This window comes from Zingiber officinale, chromosome 1B (assembly GCF_018446385.1).
Source record: "Zingiber officinale cultivar Zhangliang chromosome 1B, Zo_v1.1, whole genome shotgun sequence".
NCBI lineage: Eukaryota > Viridiplantae > Streptophyta > Magnoliopsida > Zingiberales > Zingiberaceae > Zingiber > Zingiber officinale.
In genome coordinates, this window is record NC_055986.1 from 113270026 (window position 1) to 113288996 (window position 18971).

At 34.1% G+C, this 18971-nt stretch overlaps 1 protein-coding gene and 1 long non-coding RNA gene across 3 annotated transcripts; one reads left to right on the forward strand and one right to left on the reverse strand.

Moving 5' to 3' along the window:
- Nucleotides 1–1028: 1028 nt before the first annotated feature.
- Nucleotides 1029–6031, reverse strand: LOC121973005 (Holliday junction resolvase MOC1, chloroplastic-like). 2 transcript variants are annotated; one of them, XM_042524613.1, is made up of 6 exons: nt 5576–6031; nt 4455–4560; nt 3598–3650; nt 2273–2404; nt 1440–1512; nt 1029–1355 (listed from the first exon to the last, which is right to left on the reverse strand). In XM_042524613.1, exons 1-6 carry the CDS (start codon nt 5984–5986, stop codon nt 1300–1302), a joined length of 831 nt encoding a protein of 276 aa, XP_042380547.1. In that variant the 5' UTR covers nt 5987–6031; the 3' UTR covers nt 1029–1299. The 2 variants fall into 2 exon arrangements, with proteins under 2 accessions (XP_042380547.1, XP_042380542.1); XM_042524608.1 differs by having other exon boundaries at nt 4455–4563.
- A 5456-nt stretch (nt 6032–11487) lies between these two features.
- Nucleotides 11488–16220, forward strand: LOC121973022. The gene is made up of 3 exons (XR_006109354.1): nt 11488–12376; nt 15085–15152; nt 15231–16220. It is a non-coding gene; the product is annotated as an uncharacterized LOC121973022 (long non-coding RNA).
- The last annotated feature ends 2751 nt before the right edge of the window (nt 16221–18971 follow it).

Consider the following 18971-nt stretch of genomic DNA (forward strand, 5'->3'; position numbering starts at 1 on the left):
TTCAGTTTGGTAAAAATTTATTTATGTTCGTTCAATATACACAAGATTAATTAAATAAATAAACTTTAACAATTCGTAAAACTAACAAATAAGCTTATACACATATGTGTTTAGCTCGTTAACGTTCGTGAATAATGTTCATGAACAATATTCATTAATAAAACTATTTTTAATATGCTAAATAAATAATAAAATAAATAAATTTAAAGTTCAATAACATTTAAATGAACCAAGCTCGAACTAAACTCAAAACAGACTTGAATTGAGAGCTCGATAATATCTAAACGAGCCAAGCTTTAAATAAGCTCAAGCTGTCCCAGGATGTAGCACAGATGGTGGGCACATGACATCTCTGACGTAATAGTCAGAGGTCGATTCTCAGGAACTGATAACTTGGGATTTACCCCACCATGCGTCTAACACCTATGTACCTATATGTACTTCCCTTCATATCCGTGGACTGACACTAGGAGAGTCGTTAATGTAGCGAATTTACATTTAAATAAGCTCAAACTCATAAAAAATAAATCAAGTCATGTTCACCAAGCCAAGTTTGAACAATCATATCAAAAATTTGATTAATTTTAAACTCAGCTTAACTCAATTACCTTATTAAACAAGTTTAAACACCCAAAACTTAACTTGTTTACAACCCTACTAGCATCTCTTAAATTTTCCATCTCATTAGATAAAAATACCCTATAATGTGCTATAATTAGAATTCGAGTGAAGCTGGAGAAATTACTTGAACATCTTGTCACTACAGCATGACTTAATAAAATATCTATTTTATCATTTTAAAATAACATCAAAATTACTATGAGATATTTTAATAAAGGAAAAAAATATTAGAAAATATTTAAGAGTCACTTTTAAAGTAACAATAGGAAAGCCATCAATTTTATTCAACTAATTCTAAAATAGACAGTCTTGTCTAAATCGTCTACCGGATATATCTAAAACATAATTTATACACTCAAAAGTCGACTTTTAAAATATTCATCTTGAAAATTGGAGAACAAAGAAGGAAAAAAAAGGGAGCATAATAACAATTGAATAGTTGGCTAGTTGTTGACAGAATAAATATAGAAGCTTACAACATTAAATGTGGTTGAACAAATGAAAATCTGAATGCAGAATCATCAATCTGGATGTTCTCATTCTTGGCTTACCGTAAATTGACACTTCAACAAGAGAAACGAAGCTGCAAGGAAAAAAAATATGGATCTTGCTCTTCCAATCTTGCGATGAGCCTTCCAAGTTTCATTTTAATAGCACATTTATGGCATTGCTTGCTTGTTACTCTAGTTTCAAACCCTTGCCGTATGCAGCGATTAGGAGAGCCTCAGCTCTTCCTGCGAAAACAGAAACAATGTTTCAAGATTTTGAGTTGCCAAAAAAACTATGTATCTTCGATTGAAGCATGGACAAATGTGTACCATGATCCTTTTTCCTTGTTAGAGAAGAGTGCAAAGAGGGGAATAAAGAAGAAGCAACTCTCCTGCTATCCTCCTGTGTAAACAACATAGCAGATAATAAAAAAAGAACCATGGAGATAGAGACCAGAGGATATTAAGCTAGAATTAAGATTAGAATCACAAAAACATCGACCAGAGGATATTAAGCTAGAATTAAGATTAGAATCACAAAAACATCGTTGAAGCCAAACGAATGTGTTTGGTTCATCAAATACAATAATTATTCCTAGGAACTGTAACATAAATGTTTTGGAATTTCCATGTTTGGTTTGTAGAAATAATTTGTGCAGATTGTGAGACCTGGTACAATATTAAGGTCTGCTTTGCTCATTCATAATATAGATATATATGATGGTTGAATAGAATAAAAATCTATAATTTTTGGAGAAGGGAATAAATGGGGAATAACTATTCTAGAATGGAGTAAGGAAAAATCATTCATCATGATTTGGGAATGTATTTTAAAATCATTTCAATTCCATAGGAATTGATGATTGAAGTTCATTTTTGTTACCAAACATATAAATACTTATTCTATGGAATTCATAGGGAATGGGATAGTTATTACCATAAACCAAACACACCATAATTTATAGTTGATATAAACTACAATCAAATTAGTGAGGCAAAGAATTAAGAATTCAGAAATAGATGAGTGATATTTTAAATTCAACTCGAACAGGATTTTTGCTATTAAGTATCTCTAGATTCGCTAAAGTACTTTCGATTGAAAGATTTGTAATCCTACATCTGACTGCATTGTAGTGCAGCTATTCAGTGTGTATCACACTAACCTTGGTTGAGGAACTCCGCTGGATACCAAAATGCTCCTTCCAAATGCGAGATACCACAGGCACAACTGAAAACCCTGATGCGACTAGAATCCCTATCCATAATCCATATGTGAACCCTCCACTCCACCACCCCTTTGTTGCAATGAAAGAGAATCAAAGCTACAAGTATTAGCAACAAAAATTCCAACATGATGAAATACAGTATGATATAATGTTGCATTTCCTTTTTAGCAAGAAAGTTTTGTTTTTATCGAGCTGAAATGTAATGTAAAAAATGAATAGAACAATAATGGGCTAGTCAGTAAGTTATATGAAAATTAATTAGTCATATTAGTACTATCTTGAACAACAATGAAAATGTAGCACAACTTACCAATGCCGATGACAAACAGAGTAATTCAATGTGGAGCCCAGTTCAATTGGGAGTAGCTCAATAAGCAAATAACTCAAATAGTAAGGCCATGAATTTTGTCCCTCAATAAAAAATGAAAAAATTAGCAGGTTGGAAGCAAGGGGAAGGCATGGAATGGGATGGTAGATAGTCAATAGTTGAGCCCTAAGAAGCTATTGGAGATGAAGTGGTCTGCTTTTGATCTTAGCGAGGTCACTGCAACAACTATGACTATGGGATACAGAAACTGCACTAGGAAATCAAAGAGTGATTATGTAGAGCAGAGAAGGAAGAGGGGCAGCTACATCAAACCCACATCCCCTCAAATTAGAGATCTAAAAGAAGAACCACTAGTTTTACCAGCTCTGATACAGAATTGAGTGTTAAAATAGGACTATTATAAACAACATAAACTCCATGCATACAACTCCAACTATTGACTAACTAGCAAGTATCCCATGTGGACTAAACCTATATATGATGCAACCATATAGTTATTAACTCTATTGATAGAACATAAATGTGACTTTATGCATTTGCCTAGAGACCCCATTGCATCAGAAAAATATTTAACACTAGCTTCAACCAAGAATTAAAATGCAAGTAAACTCTAGTGCAAGCAACTAAGTAAAATAATTGAGGATAGAATTTGCTATAACTATAGAGATCCATAGTTCTATAGCATGATCTCATACTATCTTCCATTCTCTGATATGGAGTTATCCCTCCTACAGTCACATGAAAAATATAGTAAAGTTGATTGACCAACCATATGTCACCATGTAAATACAGATGCATGCTTTTACATGAATTATTTTCTTTTTCAATATCATTCGCAACAACACATAAAGAGTCAACAATCTTCAGGAAATTATGCAAGTTAAGGTATAGATACCACTAATATGAAGTGAATAAATCAATTGATATTGAATACCTGTTTTCCATCTTGCGGGTAAGGCATAGACTGCTCAATAAATGCTTTAGTACCTAAAATAGAAATTTTATATTAGTCAACATAAATTTATAAAATTAACTCCATAGAAAATTTTACTAGAATAATCTAATATTGTCATTGTTGTAAGAAAAGAATTACACTACCTGTTTACGAAGTGGAACTTATAATGTAAACAAAGTGTAGCTTTATCAATTCACCTTTCAGTATATGTGACTAGTAATGAAGCCTATTTATATCTTTACTGAATTATTTATTTGGTCTTTTTTTTTTTTTCTTTTTTACTACAAAAACTCTAATTTTCTGTGCCATTTAACATGGCAAGAACCCCAAAGAAAATTAACTCATAAGCATTAAAACTACAAACATATTCAGTAATTGCAGTATCCAGTTTCTGTTTTTATAACTCACTGAATATGTTCAATCATCAAAATTTAAGAGTGAATTAATGATTTATAAAAACCAATTTAAACATAAATTCCAAACATTAATAAGTGGAAGTAAGCAATCTCAAGAAGCATCAAGCTAGTGCTAGATAATTTAATTTGCAATATCACGAGTGCACAGAAATTGCATAGACAAGCATGCAGTTTATACAGGTAGCTACAAAAGAACTGACTAACACACTGACGCCAATTGTACTATAAATACAGACTTCGTTGCTATGAAATTTGGATCTGAGACTTATGAAGGTAAGAACTGTTATAACAAACTCGAAGAATGGTATGAAGTTCAGCAGAAAATAGTAATTGGACTTGATGAAAATTGTTGACATCATGCTATTCAAAGTTTTTATAAAATTATGAATTTCTAAAGAGATATTTTTTCCTGCTTCATACCAAGTGGTGCGCCAAATGTTTGCAGCAACTGAATCATGGATCTTGCATCCAAGCGCTTTCGAACTCTTTTTCCGACCAATACTTCCATGTTTGGAGTATCAAACACCTGCTAAATGCTAGCAGTTGTTTGAGCAATTAGGAAGGACATAAGCATGGCAGTATTGCAAGTATAACTGTTCTTGAAATCACACAACGTTCAGTAAAGAACTGTGCAAACTATAGGAAACCATAGTATCAACATATATCAAGAAAAGCACTTATAATACTCAAATTCTTTCAAATTCCTCCTACTAGGTCATGCCATATGAAATTGCCCAGGCCTAAGTTTAACTGAGAATTATCCTCCAGGCACATAGATGCATATTCACAAGCTAATTCTTAGCTTTGCAGATTTTAAAACAAAAAATCATACACTAAGACCCAAACATATTTAGATTATAGAAGTTCAATCTGCACACAATAGATGTGTCCTCAAATGAATACTTCCAAATATGCTTTTCTATTTGAGTGAATGGTGGATGTAGTCCCAACTAAATAGACTAAAAGAGTGGTTCTTTGCCAAATCAATAAACCATAAACATTGCATGATGACCTCTTTCAAAGAGCTTGAAGCTGTATATTAAGTCAGGTCAAGGCCAGAGATAATAGTGTAACCTTTTTCGCCTTGTTCATGATAAAGGCTATCCAGCAACATGTTTAAAGTAATTGGAGACACATGGACCTAATTAAAAATTTAAGATTGAATGGGAACATCCAACCATCAATTTGCTTTCAGTAACTGCAGAAGAGAAACAACATGCTCCATGTTTGATAATTTCTAGCTTCTTGTATTCCTACAGGTATAGATAAAAAGAGAAGATATAATCTGATAAGAAAAATAGGGAAAGCTATTCAGCTTCTACAAGTTAAATGTCCTACAATCTTCTATTACTTGGCATGACAAATCTATTTTCTGCCACATAAACTTACGAGATGGAAAAATACAAACGACTATTCATCTCACTCTTTTGCATCGCATGCTTGAAATTAACGTCAAAAGAATGACTTTACCAAAATCCCAGCTTCCACAAGGGTTTTCACGAACATGCAAAATAAACTTTCCCGCAACCCTAAGTAACTACCTGAGCAGAATAACCAGAAGCATCGGGTTTCAGCAAAGCCACAGCCCCCGAACCATCAGGGTCGATCCCAACGGTCCACCCCGCGACGCAATCGCCGCTCTCAGCCTCCTCCTCGGCGGCAGGGACGACCTGCCGGACCCTCTCCGAGAACGGGAATGAGAGGGAATCCAGCCACTCCTCCTTGAGCAGCGCGGCGTCGGTTGGCCCGATCCTAACCCTAGTGGAGTGAGCGAGCACGGTGCTCCGCCTCCCGCTGGGAAATAACTGGTCGCCGCCGGTGATAGCCAAGGCGGAGCCGCAGAGGGCTCGACGGTGGACGGCGGCGTATCGGAGGGCGGAGCGTAGCGCGCCCATGGAGGCGGGGGTTGGGCGGGAGAGGCAAGATTGGAAGCCAATTTGGATGCTCGCCATTGAGAAAGAATCGAAAGCAAAATAATAAAAATAAGTCACTCACTCACTGCTCTCTTTCTTTCTCTCACACACACCAGACTGGGTAAATATATGTTACGTGCTAGTCTTTATTTCAAAAGTTAATAATCGTTCATGATTTATCTCTTTTATATTAATCTTGAGACAAATTGACGGAAGTATTGGGAGCGAACGTATTCATTTTTGCCATCATTTTTTACCACCATACAAACCAGAGTCGGCCTAGAGGCGGTCAAGGTGGGGCCAGCGCACAAGGCCACACCTCTGGCGAGTCCCCTTTTTGGTAAAAATATATTTATATATTTTTTTAAGTAAAAACTAAAAAAAATTAAAAGAAGTAATTATGAATTTTAAAATATTATGGATATTTTTTATAAAGGTACCCACTAAAAAGAAAAAAAAAATGCGCATGAGAGTAAATCAGTCTTTTCCTATTTCTATTTCCCTAAACTTTAATCTTTCGTAATCCATTTTTATTCACTCTCAAATTCTTCGTCCACATTGATAGTCATCGTCTAACGTCACTGTTATCACATCGTCGCATCACTGCCCTCATCCATCGATACTATATAGTAGTACATACTGGGACGAAGTCACTCAAGGGCTATCCTGGACTGTAGCCCAGCCCTTGAGTGGCTCCATCATCCATGGCAAAGTAAGAGAGAAAAAAAAAATCACAAACACCATAATTCTCAAGTCCCAATCATAAATACCAAGTCAATAAAAAAAAACATATGCTACTTTGTTTTCAATTATTTTCTTTTTATTAATTTAAAATCTTTTAATTTACTTGTAAATTGGAGAAATGACAATTGTGAGTCCTTCGTATTTTTATAAAAAAATTTGGCACCCTATAATTTTATTTTTAATTCAATTATATATTTATTTAATTATTATTTTTATTATAATTGTAAATACGAATCTCATTTTTCCGGTCCAACTTGTAACATACTTGTTTGTTATTTCCTAAGCTATCAGCTAAGTCTGGCCGTGGACGGTAACTATTGCTTCTATCCTCTTCGTCTTTGACTTTGAGACGACGCTCCAATTTTCTTTTGACTTTAGTTGTCTCACTTGCTCCGCTCCTCCCGTCATCATCTTCTACCCGTCCTCCCTTGACTATATCGTCTATCTTCTCAATCTCGCTTACTCGTCCCCATGCCCTTTCCCTATCATTGCTTGTGGCCAGACCCTCACCCCCGAGGTATAGTTATCAACATGACTGCTCTGAGCCGCTATAACCTCCAAATTTTCAATATCTACGAATTGGATATTAATATTGATAAATTAACTTAACGATTACATAAATAATAAAAAAATATTTTTTAAAAAATAAAATTTGGTGAAATATAGGAAATGATGAAATGTTAACGTGATTGCACGAAATGAACTCATACTTCTTCTATGGTGTCCTTGGTAGACTTAATCAATTTAGAATTAACTCAGTCCATCTCTAATTCTTGGATCCGCCCTTGAGTGCATAAATCCTTCGATTTAAATGAAATTTTCTTACTCGAACTAAAGGGTTTTTTTTTTTTTTTTTTTTGCAGCGGGGCCTTTAAAATCTAGGACCTACCTTGATACAAACACACTCATTCGGTGCACAGTACTGGGTGACTCTTACAACTTTGGGTGCCCAGGTGCACCCTAAGCAACCCGATTCAATTTTGAGAATCGGGGCATCCGGAGTTGTGAAGGTCACTCAGGAGTGTGCATCGAACGAGTGTACAGGCTAACATTTTCATATATATATAATTGATATGTTGCAGACCGCCTGCTACGGACTTGTGTGCACCCTGACTCGAGGCATCTCCAATGAATTAGAGGCACCTTCGTCAAATATTTTTATAGAGTTGAGGCGCCTACATCAAATCCAATCCAGACGTCTCAATTCAATTTTTTTAATTAAAATTTCTTAAATCTTAAACCCTAAATACATATATTATATCCCGAGAGCACCTAAAATTTTTTTAGTTTAAATGTTTTTTTAACTTGAATACTATAAGTCAACTCTTAAACCCTAAAGATAAAATCTAATTAGCTTAATTCCGAGCTTAATAAATAAATAAAATAAATGTATCTAAAAAAATGTACTGGATTGAATTGAGGCGCTTGCATTTGATCAAAACACCTCAACACTATAAAAAAAAATTGACTCGAGGCGCCTATGCGCCTCCAGTGCATTAGAGTCGCCTTGAGTCAGGGCACGCATGAATCCACAGCAGAAGGTCGCAGTGTGTGTGTATATATATATATATATATATATGTGATCTATTGTAGATGAAACGCTTTGCGCCTGTGCACACCATAGCGATCCCAGGACATGGATTCAATCCATGCACTTGGATTCAATTTTTTATTTTTTTTTAAATCAACATTTCCTTAAAGATGAACTCTATATACCCCGTGAGCATCTAAAATTTTTTATCTTGAACATTATAGTCCAAGAGGAAAGTTTAAACCCTAGAGGGAAAATCTTATTAGCTTAAACTCATTATAACACAATCTCTAAATCCTAAAATGTTAAACTCTAAATACATATAATATACCCTGTGAGTATATAATATTTTTAATTTTGAACACTATAATCCAAGAGAGAAGTTTAAACACTAGAGGAAAAATCTTATTAGGTCAAACATATTATAATCCAACTCCTAAATTCTAAAATATTAAACCCTAAATACATATAATATATCCAAAATAAATAAAAAAAATACTAAATGAATCTAGGCATCTGGACCAGTGTCGTGCATAGATGCACGACAAAAGATCCGCAACAGAACACTTTCGTGTATATATATATATATATATATATATACACACACACACACACACACTCAAGTTCGTTCGAGGCTTAGACTTCATGTACGTATTAACATTTTTTTATACACTTTTTTATTATGTGTTTCATGGTGCTCCTTCGTGTCTCTCCCCTCCTTCCTTGCTTCCGGCGGTTAGAGTTGTGTCGATCTGTGGCAGGGGGATTGACCTGTGGTGGGTGGGTTGGTCATTTAGCAAGGCGGAATGGAGCAGGATGATTCATCATTTTGATGGATTGAAAATTTTTCAATCCAACCTAAAATAGATTGTGGGTTAAACGGACCAATATAAGCCCATCAAAAAATTTAAAAATATATAGAAAATATTAAAATTTTTAAGTTTAAAAATATGGATTAGCCGGATTGGATCATACTTAGAAAAAAATACTTTCCTGGTATCTTGGTCAATTTGATTGCATTCCATAGGCATGTTTAGATGCATCATTTGCATCATAGTACGCTCAATGTTTGTGACAGACTTTGTATGAGCATGTTATCAAATTTTCAGTCCCCAGGGCGTAGCACAGATGGGGAGTACATGGTTCTGTGGCTAAAAAGGTCCAGGGGTCGATCCCCGGAGTGTCACTGTCTGGGGTTAACGTCTCCGTCATGCACTTTCTACCTGTGTACCTGCATTTACCTTCCTCCATATCCATGGGACTGGCTCTAGGGGGGTCGCTGATGTGGCGGTTCCACATTTTTTTTTATGTTATCAAATTTTCAACTTGTTTATTATATTGTGACAGACGTTATTTTATATAATTAACTATTAAAATTAGTAAGTATGAGCATTTGAACAAATAATTAAAATATAAATAAACTAAATTGATTATAGATGTACAATTAGAAAATAAAATAAAATTTACAAATTTTGAAAAACTTCCTTAAAAACAACATTTGTTGTTGAATTTTTCTAGTTGCTATCACTATCACATATCAAAAATTTTAGACCCCTGGGATTCGTAACTCTAGAAACAATGACATATAACTGACTATGACTGCTAACTAAAAAAATTGCAATCGAAAGTTCTTCCAAGATTGTTTGAACAGATGACATTGAAATAGTATTAATTAAATTTGGGGTCTTGCAAATAATTGAAATTATCTATTACAAAATTCCATGATTTCATCCAAATTCCAATTTACTATCATCTTAGTAACATGGAAAATATTTTAACACGTACTTCATCCATAAAACGTTTTACTCCACACATTTGAAGAATGATAACAACCGGTTCTTCACCCACTTTTTCCAAGTATACCATGATGTCATTGACAAAGTCTCCCTACAAAGTACATGATAGCCTATTGTTCCTAAAAATAGTAAAATACAAGATTATTAAAATACAACAAATCAAAAAACCAAAACCAAAGTTAAACATGCTTATTCTGAATATTCTGATACAAAATCAAGAAGCTATGTAAGACGACAATCAAATTATCTACTTTGTGGTGAGTCTCATGTAACCATTTTACCAATGACATCTCAGAAACAAAAACAAAAATTGTAAGCTATAAGAAAAAAATTGTTAGATCAATTAATCATGAAACACAAAAAATAAATTAATATAACAAAAAGTATGGTCTTATCAATATCTATGTTCTTCAATTCACTGAAGGACTTGAATTCATACATCATAGATGGAAATGTATCATCAAACACTTTGCATACATGATTTTTTGTGATAAGATTTATCTTGTATTTGTTTGTTGTTATCTTATAAAAAATACATGACTTTCTTTAAGAATTGGTTTCACTCTCTCCATGATAGGATGTTTTATTGTTTCATGTATATGTTCACCCTTAAAAAAAAATAATTGTAAAAATGTAAAAAAAAATCAAGAAAATATGTAAAAAAAATAATTAACATGCCTCTTTATCATCAAAGGCATATTCCAAGCTACAATCTTTTTATTTCCAGAAGCAGGTAGATCATAACAACAAACCAAGAGCCCGATATATTTCCAAAGGGATAACATTAAAAAGAGGAGTCATTTTTTCTGCCTAAATTAATAATAATCTTTTTAATATAGTACATACTATTTTGTTTTAAAAAAAAGTGGGGTATTATATATAGCACACATAACCCCTCAACCTCATTGATATTAAATCATGTGATGAAATTGAATCTTTGAATGCAATTTATATTTTCATATTTCCGGATTATTATGTCTATTTATAGAAAATAAAGTTACAAATAAAATATTTACTTTATTGATAGAAATTTGTAAAAAAATATTAATGATCTATCTATTTTTAATAATTAAACATTAATGATTTTTAATAATCAAACATTTAAAGTTTTCTATAAAATTTTTACTTTTCATAGAAACGGAGTTTAGATGGACAATTTTTTAATAGACAACTTTGCTTATATATATATATATATATATATATATAATTTTTACTTTTCATAGAAACGGAGTTTAGATGGACAATTTTTTAATAGGCAACTTTGTTTATATATAAATATATATATATATATTCATCACGATATGCTGTAAACTTCCCCTGCACGCCCACCCCCGACTGCCACGATATGCTGTAAACTTCCCCTGCACGCCCACCCCCGACTGCCACAGTGGCAATCCCAATCAGCAATTTTTTTCTCATCACGTTGTGTTTTTTTATTTTCTTCATCTTTCCTTCCCTGTCATGTTTTTTTTTTATTTTCTTTTGGTTTTCTTTCCTTCATTGCCTCTATCGACTCCATCGCCGCCTCTGCCGCCAACCCTCCATCTCTACTACCAGGTGAGACAGGTTTGCTCCAGCCGCTAGACACCGACCCTCACTACTACTAGGACTACCCCAGCCGCTAGACTCCTCTCGCAGCCGCTGCTGTCGTCATCCTTTGTCACTGCTGCTGCCGTCCTTCGTCGATGCTGTCATCGTCATTCGTCGCTGCTACCAGGTGAGACCCGGCACCAGACACAAACCCTCGCCATGACTACGACTGCCCCAGCCAACAAACACCCCTCATCGCAAACTAGGTTTTCCTCTCAAACACCATTGTTCATCGCTATTGTCGCCGTCCTAATTCATCGAGAGCAACCAACATACTAGGTTTTCCCCACACTGTCGTTGCTGCCCAACTCTTCATCCCTGTGAGATCCGGCAAATTAACTTCCCATACCAATTTCAATTTCTATATGAAGTAATTTCTCAAAAGTTCTAGATTTAATTTTAATAGTCTATAGTTTAAATTTTTATAAAATAGGTCTCTAAGTTATTTCAATCACTTAATCCAATGTTTCACAGAAGACCCGACAATCAACTTCCCATGATTGATTGATATCATTTTAGTTATAAACATTTTGCAATTGTTAGCATATTTGATTTGTTTCTCTGATGTTAAATGTATACATACACTAGAATCTTTCACAATTCATTGTTGTTTTCTCTTCTATTTATTTATGTTTTCAATGCCTCTAACAGTATAGTACGATAGATTGTAGGAGCAGATTTTCTTTTGAAGCGTATTGCATTGACGGGTTGAAAGCTAATAATAATAGCATTGATAAGGTTGTATTACATCCCAAGACTCTAGTGCAGGTACTAAAATTACCACCGCTTCTCGCTTTTACAGAGATCATGCTTTAGTACTAAAACGATATACTGTAATGTTAGATTACCGCCACATGATAATACTGTTTTATGTCTATTTAATTTAGAATGTTTTTTTGGCTATATAGTGATAGGTAGAGCTTAACTTCATCTGAATTTGACATTTTAAGCAATGGAAGAAAATCACAGTGAGGCTCAATTATATATTCCCCAAGTTACAAATAATCGAAAGCTAAAAATTGGAATAAAATTCTGAATAAAATTCTCATCACTAGATGAGGCATTTTTGTTCTATAACCAATATGCACGAGAAGCCGGATTTAGTGCTAGGATAAATAATAGCAAGAAAAATAAGATGACAAATGAAATTGTCTAGAAATAATTTGTATGCTTTAAAGAAGGGCATACAGATCAAATGTGGTAGAATAAACATGCAAAAGGTGATCAACATATAAGGGAAAAAACACGTGGCGAAGTTAGAACTGATTATCAGTCAAGATTTCACTTGTCAAGGAATAAGCTAACCTAATTGGATTGTCAAAAACTTCATGGAAAACCATAATCATCCACTCTCGACTCCTTCAAAGGTACATTTGCTACGCTCACAGCATAATGTTTCGGTAGCAAAGAAAGCATTGACTCAATAATTTTCAGAGACCAATGTGCCAATTTGTCAACAAATGTGATTATTAGAGATAGAGTATGGAGATCCTGAGGGGAGGTGAGTTGCGTAGAAAGAGATATTAGAAACTTTGATAAAGAACTAAGGGATAACAAAAGGGTATCGATGCTGAAACACTAATCAAGTTATTTTCATATGAGAAAGAGAAGAATCCAGTTTTTTTTTAATACGAGACCGATTCAAATAAAAGATTTAGCAGGTAGTTTTGGGTTGATCATGTATCAAGGACGACATATAATATATTTGGTGATGTAGTTGTATTTGATACGACATATAACACCACCAAATATGAGTTGATTTTTGTACCATTTGTAGGAGTTAACCATCATCATCAGACAATTATTTTTGGTTGCAACTTTATAAGTGATGAGAAAACTAAGTCTTTTGTTTGGCTGCTTAACAAGTTCTTAAAAGTAATGTCTAAAGGTGCACCAAACGTGATGATCACTGATCAGGATCCTGCTATGATGAAAGTCATATTGCCCAAGTTTTCCCTCAAACAATGCATCGATATTGTTTGTGGCACATATTGAATAAATTCCTAGATAATTACACCCTTTGACTTTTCGTAACTACTATCAAAGTATCAAGAATGTCATTGGAAATTGTACAATACCTGATGAATTTGAAATAAAAAAATAATAATTCTAGTTAGCCTCATTAACTATCCTTAGAGGTGACCGATCCGGTCCTACGAAAATTTTCCACCAGTCACCAGGGTAAATCGGGAAGCGTATGTGGCGGCCAACCCAAAAGTCCAGCATCTATTGGTTGCGCCCCCCCCCCCCCCCCCCATTTGGAGGACAAATTCTTACAAATACACCACATCTGGGAATTTAACCGCGGGTACCTGCGTGACAACCTGGATGTCCTACCGTGAGACCTAATGAATTTGAGAATTCATAGAAACAGGTTATCAAATGTGCTAACTAAGATAAAAATAGTTGGTTGTCATTGATGTACGAATTACGACACAAGTGGGTGCCAGTATATTTTAGCCATGTATTTGTGATAGAATGTCAAGTAATCAAAGATCTAAAGGCTCACATGCATTTTTCAATAGGTATGTCTCAAATAAGAACTCATTGATGAATTTTATCACTCATTTCAATAGGGTATTGAGATACTAAAGACATAATGAATTAGTTGTTGATCATATTGATATGAATGAGCATCCAAGAATTAAGACAAACTAGCCAATGGAAATTTAAATGGTTAAGCAGTACACGAAAAAGAAATAGATGGAGTTTCAAAGTGAAATGAATGAGAGTCATGGTTACTATGTGCAACAAGAATCTATAGGAGTTGAGTTAGTAGTTTATCATGCGATGAATTTTCAAAGTTGTTCTTTCTCCAAACCTAGGATCTTCACACATGATAAACAGAGGGACTACATATCCTGTAGCTATAGAAAATTTGAATTTGATGGCATTCCATGCAGGCATATGCTAGCTTTTTCGTATTAACTAAGTGTTTCATCTACCTTATAAGTATATACTCAAATGATGGACACAAGATGCAAAGGTTGGAGCAACATATTCTTTAGGAAACAAAATTTCATCAATGCTCCAGAAAGGATTTTAATGTCAAGACACTCGAGGTTATCCAATAAAGCTTCAGTATTAATGATGCATCTTTAACTGATGAGGAGATAAACTTCTTGGATGAATAATTTGATTTTATCTACAGTAGAATTAAAGAGATAAACATTAGTAAAAAAACATGCGACAATGGAAGTCAAAGGAAGAGATCCATGGATGTGGCTCCTATTATTATTGATCCATCTTTAGTAAGAACAAAAGGATGTGGGAAGAGATTGAAATCATCAAAAGAGAAGTCAACCTCAAAGTCTCGACTATGTCATGGATGTGGATATCGAGGTGTGTCATATGACAAGCAGAACTATCCAATTTTACAACAAGGATATGTGTCGATTAATTTTATATTTGTATGATAATTTTATTTACAAAGCAGTTCCCTAATGCAATTTATATATAATCATGTGTTTTGCCAGATCAATTATAAATAATCATCATAACAGCGATGATGACACATATGAAGGAGAATTGGCAGATATAGATGGTACTATCAAAGTTTTATTAAATTGTAGTAGTTGATTGATTGAGAAATTGAAGTTAATAATTCCCTTTATTATTGCAGGTTCTAATAATATACGCTAGGATGAATAAATGTTTAAAAAACAACCAAGATTAGTATACAACAAATCACACTGTAAGTAATTTATCCTACAAGCCATACCTTATGCTTGTTAAATGGTCTAGTTGCTTATGCTTAACATTTGAGGTGCTTTTATTTTGTACTAAGAAAGTGCTTGGATTATTACATTTTTCAAAATTACTTCACCTTGTGCTTTTCTACCCTATCATATGAAGTTTCCAAGTATCCCAACCCTTGTACTTGCTTATATAACACGATTTCTTTTATAAAACTAGTGTTTTATGTTTCTTCCTAACTGTTTTTTTTTTCATTTCACAAGAATCAGGATTTGCATTTGGGTTGAAGATTTACACGTGAAATCTTTGATTTTTTTTTCCCTCTTTGGATTAAGCACCAACTTCACTTTCAGTTGTAATATGGAATTCCTTTGCGAACATGTTTGGTGCCTAGATTTATCACTCAAACATACTCAAAAGCTATTCATGAATGCTCAGGTTTACATTTTTGGATTAAATATTTTCTTCCATGAATGATGCATCATGCTCTTTCATGTATCTTTTGTTGAAGTTTTAGATGGCTTGTCATGCATCGAAATTATATTTGCATAATTTAAAAATTAAAGTATTGTTTTAGAGTTCGGTGAGTGTGTGATTCGAATTTATTCAATAGATAAATATAAATAATGTTTGCATATTTAAATCAAATTTAAGCGAACAACAATAAAAGAAATTATTTGAATGACTCATTGATATAATTTTATATGAACATACGCTTGATATAATTTTTTTATCAAGAAATCATGTGGCATGCTTCGGTGTCACCGATTAGGCCTTCAATTGCATGGTTTTGTTGACAAGTTAGATTTTGATAGACATCTAAAGATTGTGGCATCACTTATTGATATGTATGTAAAGTGTGGAATAGTGCCTCGCAGGTGTTTGGTATTTCTGTTGTCAGAAATGTTGTTCTGTAAGTTCCTGTAAATTATAGGACCAAAGCTTATGATAATACATTGATGATAATTAAAGGACTAAAGATTTTTGTTTGATATTTCCATGTATCGTGCATTGATACACAAAGAATAATACGTTGATAATAATTATTCAAGCTAAATGTAATGCATTTTGGCAAGGTGGAAAAATTAATATAAAGAAAAGATGGTGATTGGATTGAACTAATCGGACAAAGATCTTGTAAGAAGATATTGTAATTATGTAGATCACATTGCAATTTCTCCAACAACAAATCAAATTGTGTAACAAAATGAGTCTCTCCAAATCTTACGACTAAGTGAGTCCACTAAAATTTATCAAATAATATGGACATTATCTGCACAAAACTAGTTATGTAGATCACATCATACAAGTACCTACAACAAAAAAACAACTGTTAGTACCAAGTATTCAAGTTGTTTCAAGTATATTTTTGAATAAGTAGAAGTAAAATTGAACAAAGCAACAAGCGCCATCGTGGCGATGCCCACAGTCTGGCGGTGAGGGGTGCCTGAAGCGAGGGCAGTCCCAATCGCGACGAGGGCCAACGTCTAGCGTCGAGTCTCACCTAATAGCACCTAGCAGCTCCTTACAAAGGACCGACAGCAGTGCGGTAACAACATGGAGAGGAAAGAAAACCAAAAGAAAATAAAAAAACACATAGGAAAAGTTAAAGAAAAAACAACTATGAATTGTGAAAGATTCTAGTGTATGTATACATTAGCATAAGAGAAACAAATCAAATATGCTAACAATTGCAAAATGTTTATAACTAAATGATATCTATCAATCATGGGAAGTTGATTGTCGAGTCTTCTGTGAAACATTGGATTAAGCGATTGAAATAACTTGGAAACTTATTTTATAAAAATTCAAACTATGGACTATTAAAATTAAATCTGGAACTTTTGAGAAATTATTTCATATAGAAATTAAAATTGGTATAGAAAGTTAATTTGTCGGATCTCACAGAGATGAATAGTTGGGCAGTGATGACGGCATGGGGAAAACCTAGTATGCTGGTTGCTCCCGATGAAGGATAGCGGCAACAGCGATGAACGATGGCGTTTGAGAGGAAAACCTAGCTTACGACGAGGGGTGTTTGTTGGCTGGGGCAGTCCTAGTCACGGCGAGGGTCTGCGTTTGGCGTCGGGTCTCACTCGGTGTTGGGATGTATACTATAAGCCTAGCTTTTGTATAAACATCTATTTTGAAATATTTTGAAATGAGAATCACTTTGGTCAAATGTTTACATTTTATATTTATATATATATTAATGCAGTTGTCCATTTAATTTATATTGTAGATAACATGGTGTGTGGTGCCACACAGAAGATCATGTTATCGGTTCCTTATAAATTATAAATAGTAGCTCACAACCAAGATGGATTGGGATAAACCATTGGAACAGTTGTAGTGTAATTTGGTATTAGTCTGTCTTAACTATAAAATTACACTAGTACACTATGTGTGTATTGAGCAGGACCATTTGAGGTTGTTCGATTTATACTGACTATATAAAAGAACAGAACCTCTGTTATTATGGATGTGCGTCCTCTTAATCCCTATATAATAACAAGCACGTATACTTAGTATTTATTTCTTTAACTTATTAATGGATGAGATTTATTCGTTAAATCAATAAGCCTGATGAGTTAAAAAATAATACTGTTTATATGGTGTGTTGTTGATTATAGAAGGAATCTGTGTCCTAATTATTTAGGCTGATGATGTCCCCTTGAGGAGCTCATATCGATTATCATGTAAACCCTGCAGGTGGACTTAATCCGACATGATAATAAAGTTGAGTGGTACTACTCTTGAAATCAGATGTTAATTAATTGAGCTATCAGTAACTCAATTAATTAACGGACATACGATATATTAAACACAGGGAGATTAACGCACTCATGATAAAAAGGAGCTCATATTGTAATATGGGTTGGTGTGGTAGTTCAATAATAACCCTTTAGTAGTATGGGTTATTATTGATGGACTTGAGTTGAGTGTTTGAGCCGAACACAGGAAGCCCAAGCCCATCAGGAGGCCTAAACCAATTCCTCCTCTAGGTCCCTGTTGTAGCCTCTATATAAAGTCTTGCATCCACCCATCCAAGTAGTTGTTGGTTGTGGTTTTTGGCTCCACCTTCTCCCCCTAGGGCTGGCTGTTGCAGTGGGAGATGTTTATTTATCTTTCGATAGAAATAAAACTTTGATTTTGAAAAATTATCTTTACGTACCATGTTTTAGAAAAAACTTGATTTCAATTTCTAAATTATTTATGGATGGATATTCTGTTTCTTTTGATGACAAAGTGGTAGTCAAGAAAAATAGAGAGGTGATCTGTTCTGGTACGTTGGTTGATAATTTGTATACTTTTAATCCAATAACTCCCACGATGCAACAAATGAAAATGAATAACACATCTTCTAATTCTAATAAGAGAAAGCAACCTTCGGAAATGAACCAAACATATCTTTGGCATCTAAAGTTGGGTCATATTAACTTGAGTAGAATTCAAAGGTTAATAATCGATGGACCTTTGGGTTCTTTGGTAGTGGAAAACTTTCCAACCTGCGAGTCTTGCTTGGAAGGAAAAATGACCAAGAGGCCTTTTAAGGCAAAGGGGTATAGAGCCAAAGAAGTGTTGGAATTAGTTCATTCTGATTTGTGTGGACCTATGACTATTCAGGCAAGAAGTGGTTTCGAATATTTTCTCTCTTTTATAGACG

Excerpts from the sequence above, each read along its gene's own strand:
- LOC121973005 (XM_042524608.1), bottom strand. The coding sequence starts at position 5,986 with ATGGCGAGCATCCAAATTGGCTTCCAATCTTGCCTCTCCCGCCCAACC. Across the intron at positions 3,651-4,454 it reads AACATTTGGCGCACCACTTG|GTACTAAAGCATTTATTGAG; the intron begins GTATGAAGCAGG and ends TTTCTATTTTAG. Across the intron at positions 2,405-3,597 it reads ACCCGCAAGATGGAAAACAG|GGGTGGTGGAGTGGAGGGTT; the intron begins GTATTCAATATC and ends ATTGCAACAAAG.